This window comes from Adiantum capillus-veneris, chromosome 7 (genome assembly GCF_014529385.1).
Source record: "Adiantum capillus-veneris isolate H3 chromosome 7, ASM1452938v2, whole genome shotgun sequence".
Classification (NCBI taxonomy): Eukaryota; Viridiplantae; Streptophyta; class Polypodiopsida; order Polypodiales; family Pteridaceae; genus Adiantum; species Adiantum capillus-veneris.
Genome location: NC_140937.1, coordinates 154,563,683 through 154,582,338, shown reverse-complemented (window position 1 = coordinate 154,582,338; position 18,656 = coordinate 154,563,683). Strand labels below are relative to the sequence as shown.

Sequence of the window (18,656 nt, the reverse complement as noted above, 5' to 3'; positions counted from 1 at the left end):
TACTCCACTTGCTTCGAGTAGTTGATGGCATGCAACCTTGCATTGGCAAGGTTTATGAGGCCATGGATCGCATGGTGGAGGCCCTCCAAACACTTGAGCCAGATGCAGGCAGGTTTGAGGAGATTAGCCAGCTTTGTTAGAGCAGATGGAACTCCTATGCTTCCCCTTTCCATGGTGCGACTTTTGTGCTGGATCAAGAGTTTCAAGGTGCAGGACAGGAGCATGATGGGGAGGTGACCAAGCGATGGAACGAGATCTTGAGCATGTTTTGCCTTGATCGAGAACAAAGTCGCAAAGTCAAGGATTTGCTTTCTATGTACAGGGATATGGGAGGATCATTTGGGCTTGCCGATGCCCAAGTTGATCGCACCAAGATCTCCTCAGTTTTGTGGCGGAAGGACTATGGCTCAGATGGGTCAAAGCTTCAACGACTCGCTATCCGCATCCTCAGCCAAGCGGTTAGCTCCTCTTGCCTGGAGCAATTGTTGAGCGTTTACAGCCACGTTGCATCCGGGAAGAGAAACCGACTTGCCTTGGAGAAAGCAAATGATCTTGTATTTGTGAGTGCAAACTTGCGTATGCTTTGCAAGTCGGCATCCAAAGTATCAGATCCCTTTTTACAGTGGGAGATGGAGGCAGAGGTGGAGATACTTGGGGAGGTAAGTGTATCTACAGAAGTTTTGCATAAAGTGGATGATGAAAACGAGCCTATTGGGGATGAGGATTGGGATGACATCCATGATCTCCACGCCACCACTACAGACTGGCAGGCCATTGGCTCTTCTGGTCCTTTAGCCTTGACCCTTGACGTGTTTCCATTTTGGCATCTATGTATTGAGCTCTTGAGTCCCTAGTGGCTAGTCTTGACTCTTGAGCCTCGACTTTTATCTTTTCTTTGAGTTCTCAATGTTTACCTTTTTGTAGCGCCTTGGTTGGGCTTATAAGCCACTCTTTACGTATAGTCATGGTCTTTTTACTCCATCTTTCTGTCCTTTGAGCTCTTTGATCTTTGCACTAGATAATGTTATTTGTGACGCGCTTAGTATGTTATGAGGTGTCTTATTACAATTTACATCCGCAACCACTAACGCGCACAAGCAACATGTTGAAACATGCATGAACATGATTCTAATTGTCCAACTAGATGTTAGAAGCTTGGCTTATAGTTGTTTACTAACTTATACGCTGTTTTGAGGTTAATTTCAGCGTTTTTTTTTCGGACCGTTATGGCGTTCTTGTTCCGGTCCCCGCCTCTCCGTTCAGGTCCTGTTCCGGAGTGCCCCCGGTCCCGTTCCCCGTTCCCCGTTCCAAGTAGCTTTGCACCATGGACAGGCTGCCCCCTTTCCAGTACTCTCTTCAGACACCCTTGATGTCTCTTACACGGGTGGAGATTACTAGACTCATTCGTCAGAACCTGATCCAGCTGGATACTAGGAGGACATGGATAGAGCCGCCACAGGAGTTGGGCACAAAGATGGCTTTCTATGGAGAGCATCTTCTCCACCTCACTGGAGATGGGTTTTTGATTTGACCCAGCTACTTGGATACACTTATGTCTCATGGTTTGTGGTGTGCCATTGGCCAGATACGCATATCCTCACATCAGCTGGAGATTGAGACTGATAGATTTAGAGGGATAGACAGTAGGATATCCTACTTATGCCAGCTAGAGCCAGAGACAGAGCTACATTACATATGTCATTGCACAATGTACTATGAACTGCTTATTCAGAGAGGGTTTGGGTCCTTTCTCTAGGGTCAGAGGATCAGAGATGTCTTGGCCTATATCTACTTGAGTTACACAGAAATAGAGACACTTTACTGGGGAGAGCTAGAGAGAGATAGTCCCAAAGACGGATTACAAATTTCTTTTCACTAGATATGGGACAGCCAAAGGAGCAGCCATCATTGCAACGCTCGGCCCACACTCATTCGACCACTACCGGGACTCTCATCGATCGAGCAGTGGAGCTACAGAGATCTAGACGGCCACGATTGAGGAGAGGGGCTACACAGCATCGACGGAGACTACAACAAAGGATTCGAGCCATACTCTCTCGACATCTAGAGTGCAGATTAGGATGGATTCTAGTAGTAGTAGTAGTATTTTTGTTCTAGTTCTTTTGTACCCAGACATGGTATTAGATTCACTATTTTGTAACAGATTGGTTTCATAGGTCATTTTGGCATTTTGAAGACGTTAATACAACATTTCATTTCATTTCATCTCTCTCTCTCTCTCTCTCTCTTTTTTTTGTGTGGAAAAATCAGGGCTGTATATTACTGAGTACAATATAATCCCCAGCGGATGCCAAAATAGCCTCTCACGTGGGGTGTACAAGCTGAATGTAAGAATGAGAGCCACTATAGTGACAACTCGGCTAGAACAATCTCATGGTGGTCTGTGTGATGAGTGGAGGAGAAACCACCGAGGAGGGGCATAATGCCATGTAATCTGGCCACCTGTAAGTGTGAAGAAGAGTGGGAATCGGGCCCAACGCCGAAGGAAGGCAAATCAATGAGCCTCGGCTGCTGGAGATGTACGTAAGGAAGAATCCCACTGCCAAATCAGAGTGTGAATGATGTCCAGCCAAATGGTAGTGAGGGTATCCTGGAGGAGCTGTGGAGCCGCACTGAGAATCTGAAGACAACGAGCTCTCCAAACATTCCATAGTGTAATGCTAGTGATGACTGAAAAAACTTCATCACGTGTCTGCGGATCCCCCTGCCAGGCAATCTGTGGTAACATAGCCAAAGTCCCTCGCCGATAACCAGTCGAGGCAAGCATAAGGGCTGGATCTGTGTCTGAGCCCTTGTAGAAAAGATGCGGTCCGGGCAGCGGCATCAACCATGAGACAGATCCCCAAGTGAGAAATCCATGCCGAACACCGGCTCTGCTAAGTAAAAAGCAAACTGCTAACCACACTACATGAGAAGATGAGCATGACCAAAGACAGTGTGCAGGTGACTCAAGTAGTCGCAAAGGACAGCGGGTACATAACGGATCATGACCCATAGTAGCTAGCCAAGTCCGAACTGGAAGTCCTGCATGTGCAATCATCCACATGAAAAAAGAAATACGACGAGCCGCATGTGAATCCCAGATGGCTGACCAAAACTGCTGTAGATAAGCATGGGAGAGACCTGAATGTAACCAGAAACGCATACGAGTGGGTTGCTCTGGTTGCTGTCTCATCAATGCTAACCTTCCAATCCTGACAATGTACTCAAAGAATGATACAGGTTTACGGGTGGGGTCAGAGTGAGGCCAATGCCACTCTCCTGGGTCCCAAAAAAGCTGAGATAGGGCACGACCCTCCCACACCCAGAGGCTCCAAAGTGCAGCATCAGCAGAAGCAAAACGGGGGTCAACACAACGACGCTTCCCACGGGAGCCGACTACTTGTATGGCCTCCCATCGAGCGCCGGGGGAGATAGGGTGCGGAGAGGTGGCATCATATGTGAATCTAGCATGAATCCCCTGCGAGTAGTCAGTATCAACTGTGAACAGCATGGTGTCTAAACGAACTAATAAGAGAGTGCTCTGAACAAAGAGGCCTTCCCAACCACAATGTGGAGGCATCTGAACCGTGCCTCGCATGATTGCATCCGACTGTGAAGGAACGGCGGATTCAATCTCAAGCAGTTTGTCAGTCACCCCGCGACCAATGTCATAATGTTTTTCCACAAAATCTGCATCCAGCATACGTGTCTCATGAAACAACCGCATAGAGGCAGTAGGGCTAGTGTCCCAAGCAGCCCAATCAATGTGAGTCCTCTCTCCAAGCTGATGAGGTGGATTAACCGAAGAATCAAGAACTGCATCATTCCAAATGAGAGGCTCGCGCTCAATCTCGTCACGACATGCGGGAGGTGAGCGTATGATAGCCCGTTGCATGGAAACCCAAATCTGAAGGAGCGATCTGATGAAGGGTGAGAGGGTGGTGGTGGACAAGGGGGCATCCGTAAAGAGGAAACGATACCCTGTATGCCAAGTATGACCCTCTCTAGTGCCGAGGCGTGGAGTCACTGTGCAAAGAGCGGCCTGAAGAAGCATCTTCCAAGGTTCTTGGCCGGGAAAAAGACCCCGAACAATAAGCTTGGTAAGAAGGGCGCGGCTCTGTAATTCTAGATCAATAATGCCAAGGCCTCCCTCTGACCTAGGACGAATAATCGTGGACCAGCGAACTCGAGCACGAGTATCAGTAGTCTTATCTGTGCCACTCCATAAAAATTTCCCCACTAGTCGGCGGAGTTGCGCTATTACACCAGAATGTAGCATCCAACAAGAGGCCGTATACCATACTGTAGCCAGAATGACCTGGTTGGCGACCAATGCACGGCCAGCCAACGATAGATGGCGTGAAGATTAATGACATAGCTTCCTGGGAATATACTGTAGTACGGGTGCAAACTGCTGCTGTGAGGAAACATCAAATCCAACCTCAAAGCCCGGATATCTGCATGTCTGTCCCGGCTGCAGCCATGTGAAACCATCAGCTACCCCCCAAGTAGGTATGTCATCACTGCCAACCAGTAACCCATGGGATTTATGCCAGTTAATGCGTGCACCACTGGCAATGCAAAAAACCTCTAGGGCCTACCGCATGGCATCAAGAGCAACTAGCAAATAGCGCAACATCAGCATATTGTCATTAGCAAACTCCTGATCAATAAGGTCCGGAGCTGTAGGTATTGGCATGGTCAAGCCACGAAATGCATGACTCTAAGCACGAAGAAAGTCGGACATAGTCTCTCCTACAAATAGATACAGATATGCTGCTAAAGGACATCCTTGACGGACAGATCCAGAAAGCTCAAAACTGCGACTGACACGGCCACCAATAGTAATAGCACTGCTTGCAGTCCTGAAGAGAGCGGAAATGCCTGAGATCCATCTCGAAGGGAAACCCATCTTGGCTAATGATCCGGCGAGAAAGTCCCACTCAACACGATCGTATGCCTTCTCGAAGTCAAGGATGAAGAAAGCGAGAGGTTTAGAAGATGATCAGGCCCACTGTACTGCCTCATAAAAAGTGAAGATGTTATCTAGTGTGCATCGATCCATGACAAAGTTTGTCTGAGAAGTATGAATAATATCTGGTAAGAACGGTGTCAAGCGATGGCTGATCAGTAATGCTAATATCTTATAGACCGAAGGGAGTAGTGTAATAGGTCGCCACTGTCGGAGCTGAGTGGTGTCACCAACTTATTCCGAGACCTGAGCAAAGATCCGGATGCATATATCCTGATGGAAAGATGTCCTGACAACCGCGAAGCAGTGGTATATGCAATACATCCCACTAAGTCAAAAAGAAAGCTCTAGTGAGGCCATCCTCTCCTGGACAGGAGGATGGATCAAGACTCTCGATAGCAGCATGGAGCTCTGTAAGTGAGAAGGGTGCCAACAAGATCTCTGCCATAGTGTCTGTACAACGGTGTCGAGTGTGATGCTAGATCTTCTCACGGGCAAGTAAAACCTTAGTAGTGCATACATCAGCAGTGAACAATGTCTCAAAATAATCTGCAGACATATCAAGAATAACATTAGGATGCATATGTAGAGTCCCTTGAGCATCACACAAAGTCCGAAGGGTGGTGCCAGGAGGGCGCTCTTTATGTGCAGCGAAGAAGTCTTTATTCATTCGATTAGCTTTAGCTATCCAATGAGAAACTGAAGCATGATGAGTGAACTCAGACCTAGCCTCCTGTATGCGACGAATCTCCTCTGTGAGCTCTGTCTGTCTAGCAGCGAGATAAGCATCCTGAGGCCACTCCTCAAGCAAGCGCTGAGTGGAACCAAGAGGAATGTGAAGATCAGACTCACGTACTCTCAACTGACGATGAATAATAGGAGTCTGATCACGGCAGTAAATACTAGACTGAGTAATGCAATGAGCAAGAAACTCTCCAGGGGGACCACAATAAGAAGCACCCGTGGACCATAAGTCACGAATCTGTTGTTGCAAAACTTCAGTGGTGAGATCACTGTCAGGGATGCGGCAGCCTCGTCTTTGCGCAGAGGATATAGTGAAGGAGATGAACAATGAGATGGGAAAATGATCTGAGAGGCTGGTCTCTCTCCAAATAGTAGTAAATCCACCTAGAGCAACTGTCGAAGGGCCAATGTAAAAACGATCAAGTCGCTCTAATAATCTTCCCTGCTGTCTTTGAAACCCCCACGAGTAATGTAGTGTAGCAGGGTGGTGACCAAAAGAGGGTAGGTGCCAGGCGTCAACACCTTGAATAGCTAGAAGGAATCGATCCCAAGCTGGCTGCTCATCGGGAGAAATGGATGATAGAACTGGAGGTGTGATGGATCGCGAGTGAGAGTTGCTCTCGACATTGTTGAAGTCACCTCCAACAACCCAAGAGTCTAGAGCAGGTAAAACAGCAGCCAAGGAGGACCAAAAAGTAGCCCTCTCCCGAGGAGTAGTGGGTGCATAGACTGACATAAAACCAATGATAGATTCCCGAATCCGAATAGAAACATAGACTGCTCTGCTAGCGACAAGGGTACCATGCTGCTGAACTGCGGCCAAGTAACGTGGCCCCACTGAGATGCATACACCGCAACTCTGTCCATGAAGGCCCAGAGCAGGCTCCCAAAAAGTGTGGGCTCCCGAGGGCATGAGATTACCAAAGGGAGTGGCAATCTTATGCTCCTGTACTAGTAATATATCCACAGTGCCCACTACATGAGCGTGTAAATCTCTGCGAAGTAAAAGCTTACGGGAACCTCATATCCGAGGAGTCTGTAAACCATTAGCATTCCAAGAAACTACATGCAAATCCATACACTGCATGAAAGAATTTGTAGAGCATTTGACTAACTGCGCATCTTCTTGGAGGCAGTTGGGCCATCCAAGGGGTGAGCTTCGGGCGGTAGGAAAGCAACCCGCAAGCCCTCTCTAAAATATGGTGTCTCATTGCACCAACTGCGGACCTCAGCTTGTTTACATTGCATTACCTATGCTGCAACTTTGACACCCCAAATGCGCATAGACATAGGGAGCACCACATCTGAGGATACATGAATGACCATAGGCAATGAATACCATGCATAAACATCACTCCACTCCATAGCACCAATACATGAAGGGTAGTGAGGAGGCAAAACATCAGGAGCGGAAGTAGACAACCATAAATGAAGCTGAGCCATAGATTGTGCATGCACAAAATGTAGAACCTGATCCTCGGACCATTCCTGAGCAGCGTGGAATGGAAGGAAGAAGGAATGGGTAGGCTGAGAGCGGCTGCCAATTAAAGAGGGAACACAACCTGTCTTGTGATGCATAAGGTAGAGCTGCACCCACAATGGCCCTTCTGAGTCACCGCACATCTCAGCCCGATGAGTGCCCCAGGAAAGAGGGCAAGAGCTGAGAAAACTGCGTGGGACGTAAGTATGAGCTGCTGAGGGAGGGGGAGGACCAGAAGGTGGAGGGGGGAGAGTAATGGTGAGAGGAAGAGGAGGAGAAGGGAGAGGTAATAGCGGTGAATGATCCATCTGCATGGGAACAGAGACCTCGGGAAGAGGGGGAGGAGCGGGTGGGGGAACGGCAGGTGAAGGAGGAGCTGGTAGCAGAGGTAAGTGATCCTGTGCCAAAGAAGAAGAATGGCGAGGAGAAGCAGGGGGTAAGGGGGTGGTGGAAACTTGAGAGGGAGCAGGAGAGGTAACACTAGGGGCTGCATGCGTTGTTGGTTGTTGACGAGGACAGAAGGAATGGTTACGACCCACTGTCTGCCTTGCTGCCTCAGTGGGAGTTGAAGCGGAGGGAGGAACATGGAGGGTCGAAGCAGCACCTGTAGACTGCTGAGGTGCTCGAGTGGTAGTAGGAGGAACCGGTTGTTGACGCTGACCACGTGGCTGAGCATGTGTGCCACGAGCCGACTGTTGTTGCCGCCGATGGCGTGGCTGGGTGGGGCAATCTCGCGCCAAGTGTCCCATCTCGTTACAGCGTAAGCATTGTCTTGGGCGGCCAGTGACTACCATTCGGCAAGAGTAGTCTCTATCGCGCACAGCCACAGTAACTGTATCAGGTAATGAAGTATCCCCGAACACCAAGACCTGAATGCGAGGTGGACGAGATGAGAAGATGTAGGATCCTGGAACTACCGTGCCAAAATGAGCAGCAATCATCTGGAGGAGATGCTCATCAATAAAATGGAGAGGCATATCCGGGAAGGAGAGTGTCAGAGGGAATCTGGGAATAAGATGTCGACTGTCAAACTCCTCTGTAGTAAACTCGGGATACCACCTCGTCAAGTATATCATCCTGCGATCAGAGAGTATCGGAGAGCGGGCCATGAGAGCTGAGGCAGTGGTGGGATCTGAAAGACGTACCATGAATATGCCCCTGCCAAGGAATGTAAGCTCATTGATCCGTCCCTGAGTAGTGCCCAAGGCAGTCTGACACCAATCGCGTATAGAAGATCGAGGTGGAGACTGTCCAATCATCCGGCCAACCAAGGCATGCTGTGCCAAGTGTTTCACTTTGGAGTCAATGCGTGTCAACAGGTCGCCAGTGCAGTCCACGCGATAGGCAAGTGGTGATGGAGTGCCATGTGTAGCACTCGAGACTGGCAAAGCCGCCATGAAGAATGGGCGAGACTAGCAAACGGTAAAAGCAAGACCCGAATTGAAGCTTGCACTCTCTCTCTCTCTCTCCCTTTCTCTCTCAACTTTCAAGCTCTCTCCCTCTCCCCTTCCATCTCTCTCTCCCTCTCAAGCTCTCAAGTCTAAATTAGACATGTTTGCCATAGTAAGGTTGAATGGTCTTCAAATAGAGTTTTTTGTGAGTGTTATATTCAAAGGACTCTATTACTACTTCTATTCAATAACACAAAGCTAAAAATTGCATTATTTGGGTGTTTATAATTCTCCCGTTCCAGACCTCTCTAGTATTCCCCCGTTCCGCGGGGATCTCGTCGCCGTTCCCGTTTCGCGCTCCAAGTAACTTCGGTCTAGACTACAGTCAAAGGGTGGGAGTTCGTCAATGTCCAGCCCATGCAATCTCGTCCAAGTGGTCATCTGTGAGTATCAACAATCTCTGTCTCCCTCTAGTGATAATTCCCTAGAGGAGGTTAGAGCGTATCACTGGTGTGGGAGCTCCCACGTTCTTTGTAGGAAGGTCATTGGCTTCAGTATGGCCTCCACTACCATGGGTGTTACCCCAAATTCTACTCTGGCAATTGAGTGTGGTGTAGAGATTTGCTTTTGATAATGTGTGATGGCATCATGATGAGCAGCCTCTCCATGTTATCCCAACCATCATAGTGATCCCTCCTATGGCCAATTTGTTTAGCGAGCGGACTCAATCATTTGTGGTATAGGCTGCATCCCCAAACATAGTATGGCGGCTGTGACTAGGGTATCAAAAAGCCATAGCTTAGTGCGAGGCTCATGGAACTGTACATGGGGACATTGACTTTTGAGCTTTCCTAGTGCTGCATACCCTCTCGTCAAATGGACTTCTGCTGCCTTCCTTAGTGTGAATCTTGGACCAGAGAAGGTGACTTCCAAGGAAACATATTCCCTCACTTGTTCCATTGCTTGCCCATAAAAAATAAACCGGTACATGACCTAGTCACACATGCTGCAGATGTGTTAAAGACCATGGCTTTGGTTTTTTCGAGGTTCACAAAAAGTTCTCTATCTTTACAGAAGGCATGTAATGCGTCTAAATGTTCCTGCAATCCCTCCTGTGAATTTGATATGGGGACAATATCATCAGCATAGAGAAGTATCGGTATGAGTATTTTGGCCAAACTAGCTCCAATCCTATCACCGTGGTCTAGGTATCTAGAAATCTTATCTATGTATAGCCCAAACAGTGTGGGGGCATCCGTGTTTCACCTCTATGGTGCTACCAATTTTGCAGGATAGTCCCCCCCAGGTGCTCTTATGGGGCCCGTCACATTCTCACACAAAGCATATATGCCCAATAATAGGCGCTTTCGTACCCTATGTCAACAATCTCTGCATGATGAAAATTCATCATTCTTATCTCGAATCGAAAGGATATCCATTTCATTCCCGAGCTGTCGTTTTCTCGATCTCACCATCTCATCCTTGATTTCACCTGCAAAATAGGCAAGGAGATGTCTCACCTCATTGCAAAAGAGTGGATGTCCAGCTCCATGCTTCTTAATCCATACAGAAGCGAGTTTCTCGCTCCTATTTCCGGTTATCTGCCACAAACAACCAGATGTCAATACATCAGTATCTCTTTGACTGTCCTTTCCAGTATCTGGTTCATCTCTGTTCCAGCTCTTCCTGTGAGTAAAGCTTCCGCTTTTCTGCAGTCGTCTGTCCTTTCAACTTTCTACTCCATCTTGAGAGGAGACTCAATGGCTTCACGCCATCTCAAGTGAATCTCATCAATCGGGTAATTCTTCAGGTGCTTCGCAAATCTCGGGTCTCTGGAGTACTTCATCAATCTTTTCATACCCATGTCAACCTGCACTGGACGTTGGGATTCTACTCTGGCAAACTTCTCCACCCCAAAAAAAAAGTTTTCCCAAATCTTGATTCTTTTTTTCAGTTCCCGTGCTTGATTTCAACTGGGAGGTGTTATCTCTGTCAGATTCTCCACGAGAACCCATGTGTAACCTTGGATTCTTATTGGCTTTATGTCCTGTAAGACAGAGCGATGAAGACGGGAGCGCTCCCAATGGGCGATGATGTAAGGGTGGGAGTGGCTAATAAGACTGGGTTCGGAGCACGAAATCCTTCTATAACAATTTCCAAAATTTTTATAGAGTGCCCTGTCTACTCTTTGATAGGACCGATATGCTTTGAGAAAAGCACACACCTGATGCTCTGATACAACTGTAACAAACTTGGACACCCCAAGTCCAGAATCTGTCGCGACCCGAGAGAGAATCAGTTAAGAGTACTTCATAGCTTTAAAATCACAGTTCAATTTGGTCGACACGGCCCGGTGCAGTTCCATGCCCAAAGAGATTGGCCCCAAAGATTGGCGCCCCTTTCGGTATTTCTTTTATATTAATCTTTGAGCAAAGTACAACTCCCGAAGGGTCCTCAGCTCTCAGACTCTGCGTCCAGATCCTCTGGAGAGTGAGCCCCCTTGGGTTTAATTTAAAGGTTACAAGGGATGGTAAAAGCAGAGCCCCAAAAGCTTTCAAACTCAAAAGCAAAGTGTCCCAAAATTAACTGGCTCAAAATCTGCCTATAAAAGCCTCGAGCGCTAAAAGCGGAATTCCGTACAACTGCCATGTCAGCATGTAAGCGTAAAATTAGGAAATCCGTATGCACTGCCATGTCAGCAGTCAGTTAGCATTAATCAGTAAATCCGTACTGTCCTGCCACATCGGCAATCAACAAAATCAGGGAATTCGTACTTTCTGCCATGTCATCCGCGCGCGCATGTGTGTGTGTTTGGGCACTGCCTTGTCATCAGTTTGTGACATGTTACCTCCTTGATGCCCCAGGTGGTACCTCCTTCTCTGGCACTAGAAAGTACAAGAGCTTCCAACCGGCAATTGTCCCAGCCGTTTGTTCCGATTGGGGGAGTCTTCAAGAATATGGTGCAATCATCTGACCCTGATCCAGTGCAACCGCCTTTGCCACCACCATTGCCTCCACCTCCCCCACCACCACCGCCACCAGGTTACAATGGTTGAAAGCCCGTATGGATGCCCTTATTATCCATACCTGGGACACGCGCCTAACCAACCAAAAGATTTCAAGGATGGCGTCTCGACAATCAAGATTTTCACCTTTTCGGGGATGAAAGACCGGAAGAAAGCATTGTAGTTCCTACAACAATGCGACAACATCTATGCTTTGGGGAACTATACAGAAGAATCCAAGATTTCTCGAGTAGTGGGATTTCTTAAAGATAATTCCCTGCAATGGTGGAGTTCAATCGCGAAGCAACTGCATGCTCCAAGGACGTGGCAAGCTTTCAAGACAATATTTGCGCGTAGTTATATGACTTCTGTGTTTGAAGTCCGGATCTTGGCAGAATGGAGCAACTTGAAAATGCTTGCCACAGAGACCATGGACGATTATAACCAAATGTTTCTCGATGTCTATCTTCCGGTGTCCTTCTTTAAGTTAATTTCCTTGGAGGACCAGTGCGAGCGATACACCATTGGACCAGTTAAGTTAGTTCGAGATCCGAAGGTCACTCAAATATCCTAGCACCATTCAAATGCAAAAGCCACATAGAGAGAGTTGATCATAACACAAAGGGTCCCGGCTTTGACCAAGAGATTGGCATGGACCACCTTTCTAGGGATAGTGAGTCTGGGGTGGGCCAAATGAACGCACTGGACCGATGCGTCTATGACCTCACCGCAATGTGTTCACTTTTATAACTGTCAGAAGAGGATGAAGTCTTCTCCTCTAAACTGCTAGATGGCTCCATGTGCCTTCTAGACTTTTAAAAAAATTTACTTTTCTTGCTTATTCTCGGCTTCTTCTGCCTTCTCTCATCCTCTTTGGAACTAGAGGACGACGAACCGACGGAATTATCTTAAGACAAACAAAAATCTTGGTCACCCTCGAAACGAACATGCTTCTTGGATCTACTTACCACCTCCAAAGTCGACTTTTGGTCCAAGGAACCGGGAAAAATCCACTGATTTCCTCTTCTTTTGAGAGTTCTTTAAGCCTTTTATTAACTGGTTCATCTTCTTTTTTAAGAGTTTTTTCAAACTCTTTGTGCGAGTACAATTTCTGATTTTCTGCACTTGGTTTTTCTTTCAGCTTCCTTAACGGCTTAAGAGGAGAATCGACCGCTTCTTGTCATTTGGAGTGAATCTCATCAACCGGGTAATGCTTCAGGTGATTCACATATTTTAGGTCTCTTAAGTGCTTGATTAGTCTTTCACACACGTGTCAACCTATAGTTGACGTTTGTACTCCGCTCTCTCGAGATTCCTTGCCGGATAAAATCTGCCAAAATCTCCACTAGTTTCTGTTGGTCGCATGCTGGGTTTCAGCTTTTCTTCATCTCCTCGGCAACCCACAATCGAAGGGGTGTCGTCTCTGTCGGATTCTCTGCAAGAACCCATGTGTGCCGCAGAAGGGATGGATCCTCCGTAGAAGAAAAATCGTTTTGAGCTTTGAAACCATTGTTACAGGCTTGGGCACTCCAAGCGAGAAATCAATGGCAACACACGAGCAGAAAGTGCAAAATCACTAAAAAAGAGAGGAGGAGAGTTGCCATGGCATGGTGGTGTTTCGAGGCAAGACGCATTGGCCCCAAAGATTGACGCCCCTTTTGGTATTTCTTTATTATTGGTCTTCACAAAGTACAACTCCCAAGGGACCAACTCTCTTCGAGACTCTGCGTCCAGATGCTCTACAAAAGAGTGGCTATTAGGGCTGTTTTAATCTTACAAGGGATCCCCAAAAGTAGAGGCTAAAAGCATTAGTTCTAAAAGCACAAACTCGCAAAAGCATCTGCTCTTAAAAGCTCGCGCGAAAAGCTACCCAAAACAGCCAACGCAAATCGTGGAAATCTGTGCAGCTTGCCACGTCATGAGGTGGCGCAATTTAGGAAAATCAGCCCTAGATGTCAAGCTTTTAATTTTTTAAGTTTTAGGCCCATTGGCCGGTGCTCCATGAGTTGGTAGGGTTAGGTTTTTATTAGAACCCTAACTCCTTTTGTTTAGGGCCCTTCGTCACACTTTCCAATTGAGTTCTTGTCCTCTTAGCGAGTTCTTCTTAGTTGGGCACGCCACATCATCACTTTGTCATTTGTGAGTCGTGGCACATACTAATATGGGTGCCAAGGTATCACAAGCATGTGCAAAATGTTGTGCTACAAAACCTTCCTCACCCTGTGTTCTTCCATTTTGTAACCTGTAGATGGCCTCTTTGACCATTCCTCCAGACCATTCAATTGGTTTACTATCCTTTGGGGGTAGTATGGCTGGCTGTCCTAGTACATGGTAAAGCTGTCTCCCATAGGGATGTGGTTTGTATAGGGGGTTGTCTTTCTTGCAGCATCTACCAAGTCCTCTTGTCGTCCTGTCCTAAGAAGAGCTGGTAAATTTTTGCTTCCTTTTTTGCCAACACACAAGGCGTCTGAAGAGCGTCCTTGCTTGGGTTATGTGTCGGGATGCCCAAGCGTACCTCCTTGCTTAGGCTGATGCACGTGGTCCTACATTCATCATCATACCATCCATTCTCAGGTGTACTCAAGTGCCATGGTTTGGATGAGAGTGGGGTATGTGGAAAAGCGTAAGCGGCCGAGATATGCAGTGCCTATGTCAAGTCTCTTGTGCACCCACACACTCTCTCTGCACTCTCTCTCTAGAACGTGAGCTTTGCGATTTCTTTTAGCAGCCGGTTTCACATGCTTTCCACACAGACACGGGGCTAGTACAGTGGACTATGTTATGGCATAGCTGAGCTTTATTCCTTGTATTCAGGATTTCATAGTGAGAGCCAGACCAATGGGCGTAGCAGTGGATCATGCTCTTTTGACATTGTCCGTTTCATTTTAGTATAGTACAGCCCAGAGATCAGGAGGCACATACCCATTATACATTTACACCAGAGATTGGCTCGGTTTATACAGAGGGGATCTAGAGGGGATCTAGAGCCTTCTATGCACAATAGGTCCTGGCCTCTCAGTGGAGGAGTGTACCACTTTATTGATTGAGACAATGCATGGTGCACCATCAGAGGCATACCCACACACGCAGCCGGATCGCAGGCGACATTCTAGGAGCATGCCCAAAGATAGTTGGTATGATGAGGAGTGCAAAGAGATGAGAGCCTAGCTTCAGAGAGATCTTCTTTTAGGAGTCATCACTTATAGACATTCTCGATTTACTTCCTGGCGCCTTGTGCGACGGAAGAAACGAGCTTACTGGGCCCAGATGGAGCGAGACTTGTATCAGCTGTTCTTGAGTAGAGACTCAGGAGAGGCATGGCGATTCTTTCATGAGCACTCCCCTCCCGGAGTGATTACTTCTCCTGATGTGTGGCGCCAGTATGCGACATTGTTATATACAGTTCTTGGAAAGAACCCCCCTCCAGATCCTACAGAGCCATGCCCACCTACCAGCACCTTCTTTACCATTGAGATGGTAAAGAGAGCCATTGACAGGATGAGGACCAGATCATGATGGTCTAGTAGCAGAGCATTTTACACATGCTAGAGATATGATGGTAGAGGTTCTTGCAGTGTTGTTCAATCGTGCCATGTGTGAGGGGTTTCCGGAGACTTGGAGACTGTCTACTATTCTGCATATCTTCAAGGGAGGTGATCCTACACAGCCTGCGAATTACTGCACTATTATGGTTGGGCACACATTGGCACGGTTTTATGCATCCATTCTTGAGCAGCAGTTGAGGAATTGGGCAGAGGGTGAGGGTGTACGGGCATAGGGACAGGCCGGTTTTAGCAGGGGTTTCTCCACTCTTGATCTTATTCTGACACTCAGAGCCATCTTTGAGGAGGGAAGGTCACATGGCAGCCCGATTTATTGTAGCTTTGTGGATTTCCACAAAGCATTTGACATGGTACCGAGAGCTTGATTGATGCGCAAACTGTAGGAGATCGGGGTGCCCATAGTGTTGATTTGGGGGATTAATCATTATGGCTTTATACAGATTAGTGATGGGACATGTACGCACCCCGGAGGGGATCTCTGATTTTGTTTACTCCACCATTGGGGTGAAACAGGGCTGCCCATTGTCTCCTACTCTATTTGGTATCTATGTTGATGAGGTGTCTGATTACATTGACAGAGAGGGTGATAGAGGTGCCCAGGTGGCAGGGACGTGGATCCCATTGTTGTTATATGCTGATGATATTGTGTTTATCTCTGACTCACCAGAGGGTATGCAGCGACAGTTGGATGCATTACACAGTTTTGCAGAGGATAGTGGATTGTCTGTAAACCTTGGTAAAACCAAGGTTGTGGTGTTTAACACCACACCATAGTGGATCAGAAGATCAGCACCGACTTTCACATATGGTCAGGAGATTGTAGAGTATACAGATGCATACAGTTACCTTGGGGTTGTCTTCACTGGGCCGAGGTTTTCTTTGGGGAGAGCAGCAGAGACTAGACTGACTAGAGCTCATGCAGCCTTGGGAGGCTAGGAGAGGATGTGTTTGTAGGTTCAGTTCCAGTAACCTCGGACAAAGTTATGGCTCTTTGATACTTTAGTAGCCTCAGCTATGTTGTATCGGGTGCAGATATGGGGACCTTCGGTAGGCCAGGATGGTTGGAGATGTATGGAGAGGCCCTTGGTATCTATGATCTCTCGGCTGATCAGAGCCAAGGCCTCCGGAGTCCGTACCCCAGGCTATCATTTGAGCAGAGCTAGCTGCCCCTCCTATGGAGATTGAGGCGCTTACCAGATCAGTCTCCTTGGTGCAGAGCTTGTGGGATACTACTGCTTCACCATGGACAGGCTTCCCCCTTTCCAGTAATCTCTTCAGACACCCTCTATGTCTTTTACACAGGTGGAGATTATCAGACTCATTCGTCAAGACCTGATCCAACTGGATACCAGGAGGACATGGATAGAGCCATCACAGGAGTTGGGCACGAGGATGGCTTTCTGTAGAGAGCATCTTCTCCACCTCACAGCAAATTGGTTTGTGATTCGACCCAGCTACATGGACACACATATGTCTCATGGTTTGCGGTGTGCCATTGGTCGAATATGCACATCCTCACATCAGCTGGAGATTGAGTCTGGTAGATTCACAAAGATACCGGCAGAGAACAGGATATGCCTCTCATGCCAGCTTATTCGGGGCCGCTTCCACTGCTTATTCAGAGAGGGTTTCGGTCCTTTCTTTAGGGTCATGAGTTATGAGGATCAGAGATGTCTTGGGCTATATCTACTTGAGTTACACAGATATAGAAACACTTTACTGGGGAGAGCTAGAGAGAGACAGTCCCAGAGACAGATTACAAACTTCTTTTCACTAGATATGGGACAGCCAGAGGAGCAGCCATCACTGCAAAGCTTGACCCACACTCATTCGACCACTACCAGCACTCTCATCGACCGAGCACATTCGAGCCATACTCTCTAGACATCTAGAGTGCAGATTAGGATGGAGTCTAGTAGTAGTAGTGTTTTTGTTCTAGCTCTTTTGTACTCAGACATGGTATCAGATTCCCTATTTTGTAACAGATTGGTCTCATAGGTCATTTTGGCCTTTTGAAGACGTTAATATAACACTTCATTTCATCTCTCTCTCTCTCTCTCTCTCTCTCTCTCTCTCTCTCCCTCGTCAAAGTCACTTCCCTCGCTCAAGTCAAAGTTTTGCAGCCTTCCTGCACATAATCACGTGAGGTGGCCTCCTATCTGGGATACTTAAGGATACATGGTGCTGCCTCTCTTGAATAAGCATAGAGTGTTGTGAATGTCAAAATAGCATAGTCTGCTCTGCTATGCCAATAGGGCTCTTGGTGTTGGAAATCTTGAAGCTCTTAATGTATGGTATCAGTGATGTTGAACCCGTCAATTAGTCTACCGGACTTGCCCCCCGTTTATGGTTCCAGCATGTGAGTGCATCGTGTCCCAGCCAACAGGAGAGACCCAAAAAAATAGCCAGTCTGTGTGTGCTGCCAAGTAGTTTTGGAGAGGAAAATCTGCTGGGAGAGAGAAACTGTTAGAGAGAGAGAGAACAGTCTAGAGAATCAAAATCAGGTTTAGGGAGATTGTAGCATTCTCTATAGCATAGAGATTCTAGAAAGAGAAAGTAAGTACCTAGCTAGTGGCATTCTTACTCTTAGAGTTTGACATGGACCACCTCTCTTGAGAGAAAATATCTGTGCCCGGCCAGATGGACCAAATGATAATTTGCATCTTTGACCTAAACATAGAAACCCTAACCCTAAAAGCCAACACAAAAATGGTTGTTATTTTGATTGAGGGATGTGTACATTAGATAAGTGGACTATCGAATACAATGGAGACTGCTGGAGTCTATGTCCTTTCTCATTGCATCTGCAGAAAAGCATCTCTTGATCAATTGCAACTAAAGCTCTTCAGATTTTCCCCCAAATGTACCATACATCGGTGTAACTTGCTTGTGTAATGACCAAATATTCACCTTGCATCTCATTTTTTTGTGCAGAGTTGGAAGAACTGCTCGTCTTGGACAAAAAGGCGAAGCACTATTATTCTTGCAGCCTTGTGAAAGGGACTATCTGACTGAGCTACATAAGCACAGTGTGATCTTGCAGGAGGTTTCTTTCAGGGGAATGTGGGCCAAATTATTTAGAAAGATCAAAGTAAATACTGCAACAGATTGCGACCTGTTAGAAACACATCCGACTGTGTCAAATTTACTAAAGTCTCTTGAGAGCTTCATCAGCAAACAGGTGTGGTGTCTTTTACTGGCGTGCACAAGCATATAGAAGAATTTCAAGCTTGTGTGTTTCTTGGTATGGTGTAACAGTTTTAAAATAGATAGGGCATCATTGTTTGTGCGTACATTCCTCTCTGTACCTTGCATTGCTCTTGACAGCAACTGGGGTCATATCACTGGAAAAATTTAGAGCAACCAGAAAGCAGCCGGTTATAGACAGGTTTCCCTTGTCAGCCCTGCTTTTATGTACTTTCGTATGAATATGTTTGTGGTGTGTGTTCCCATGTGCACGTCTGCACACATAAACTTGTTGTCAACTGAGCATTTGCT

General features: G+C 47.0%; 1 protein-coding gene across 6 annotated transcripts in view; it reads left to right on the top strand.

Annotated features, from left to right (window-relative positions):
• Positions 1 to 18,656, top strand: part of LOC147454863 (DEAD-box ATP-dependent RNA helicase 17-like) — a 130,367-nt gene that overhangs the window by 49,353 nt on the left and 62,358 nt on the right. For all 6 annotated transcript variants that reach the window (XM_086516675.1, XM_086516677.1, XM_086516676.1 and 3 more), the window contains one exon: positions 18,093 to 18,339. In XM_086516675.1, the coding sequence (XP_086372801.1) occupies positions 18,093 to 18,339 (247 nt within the window). The remainder of the gene's footprint in view (positions 1 to 18,092; positions 18,340 to 18,656) is intronic.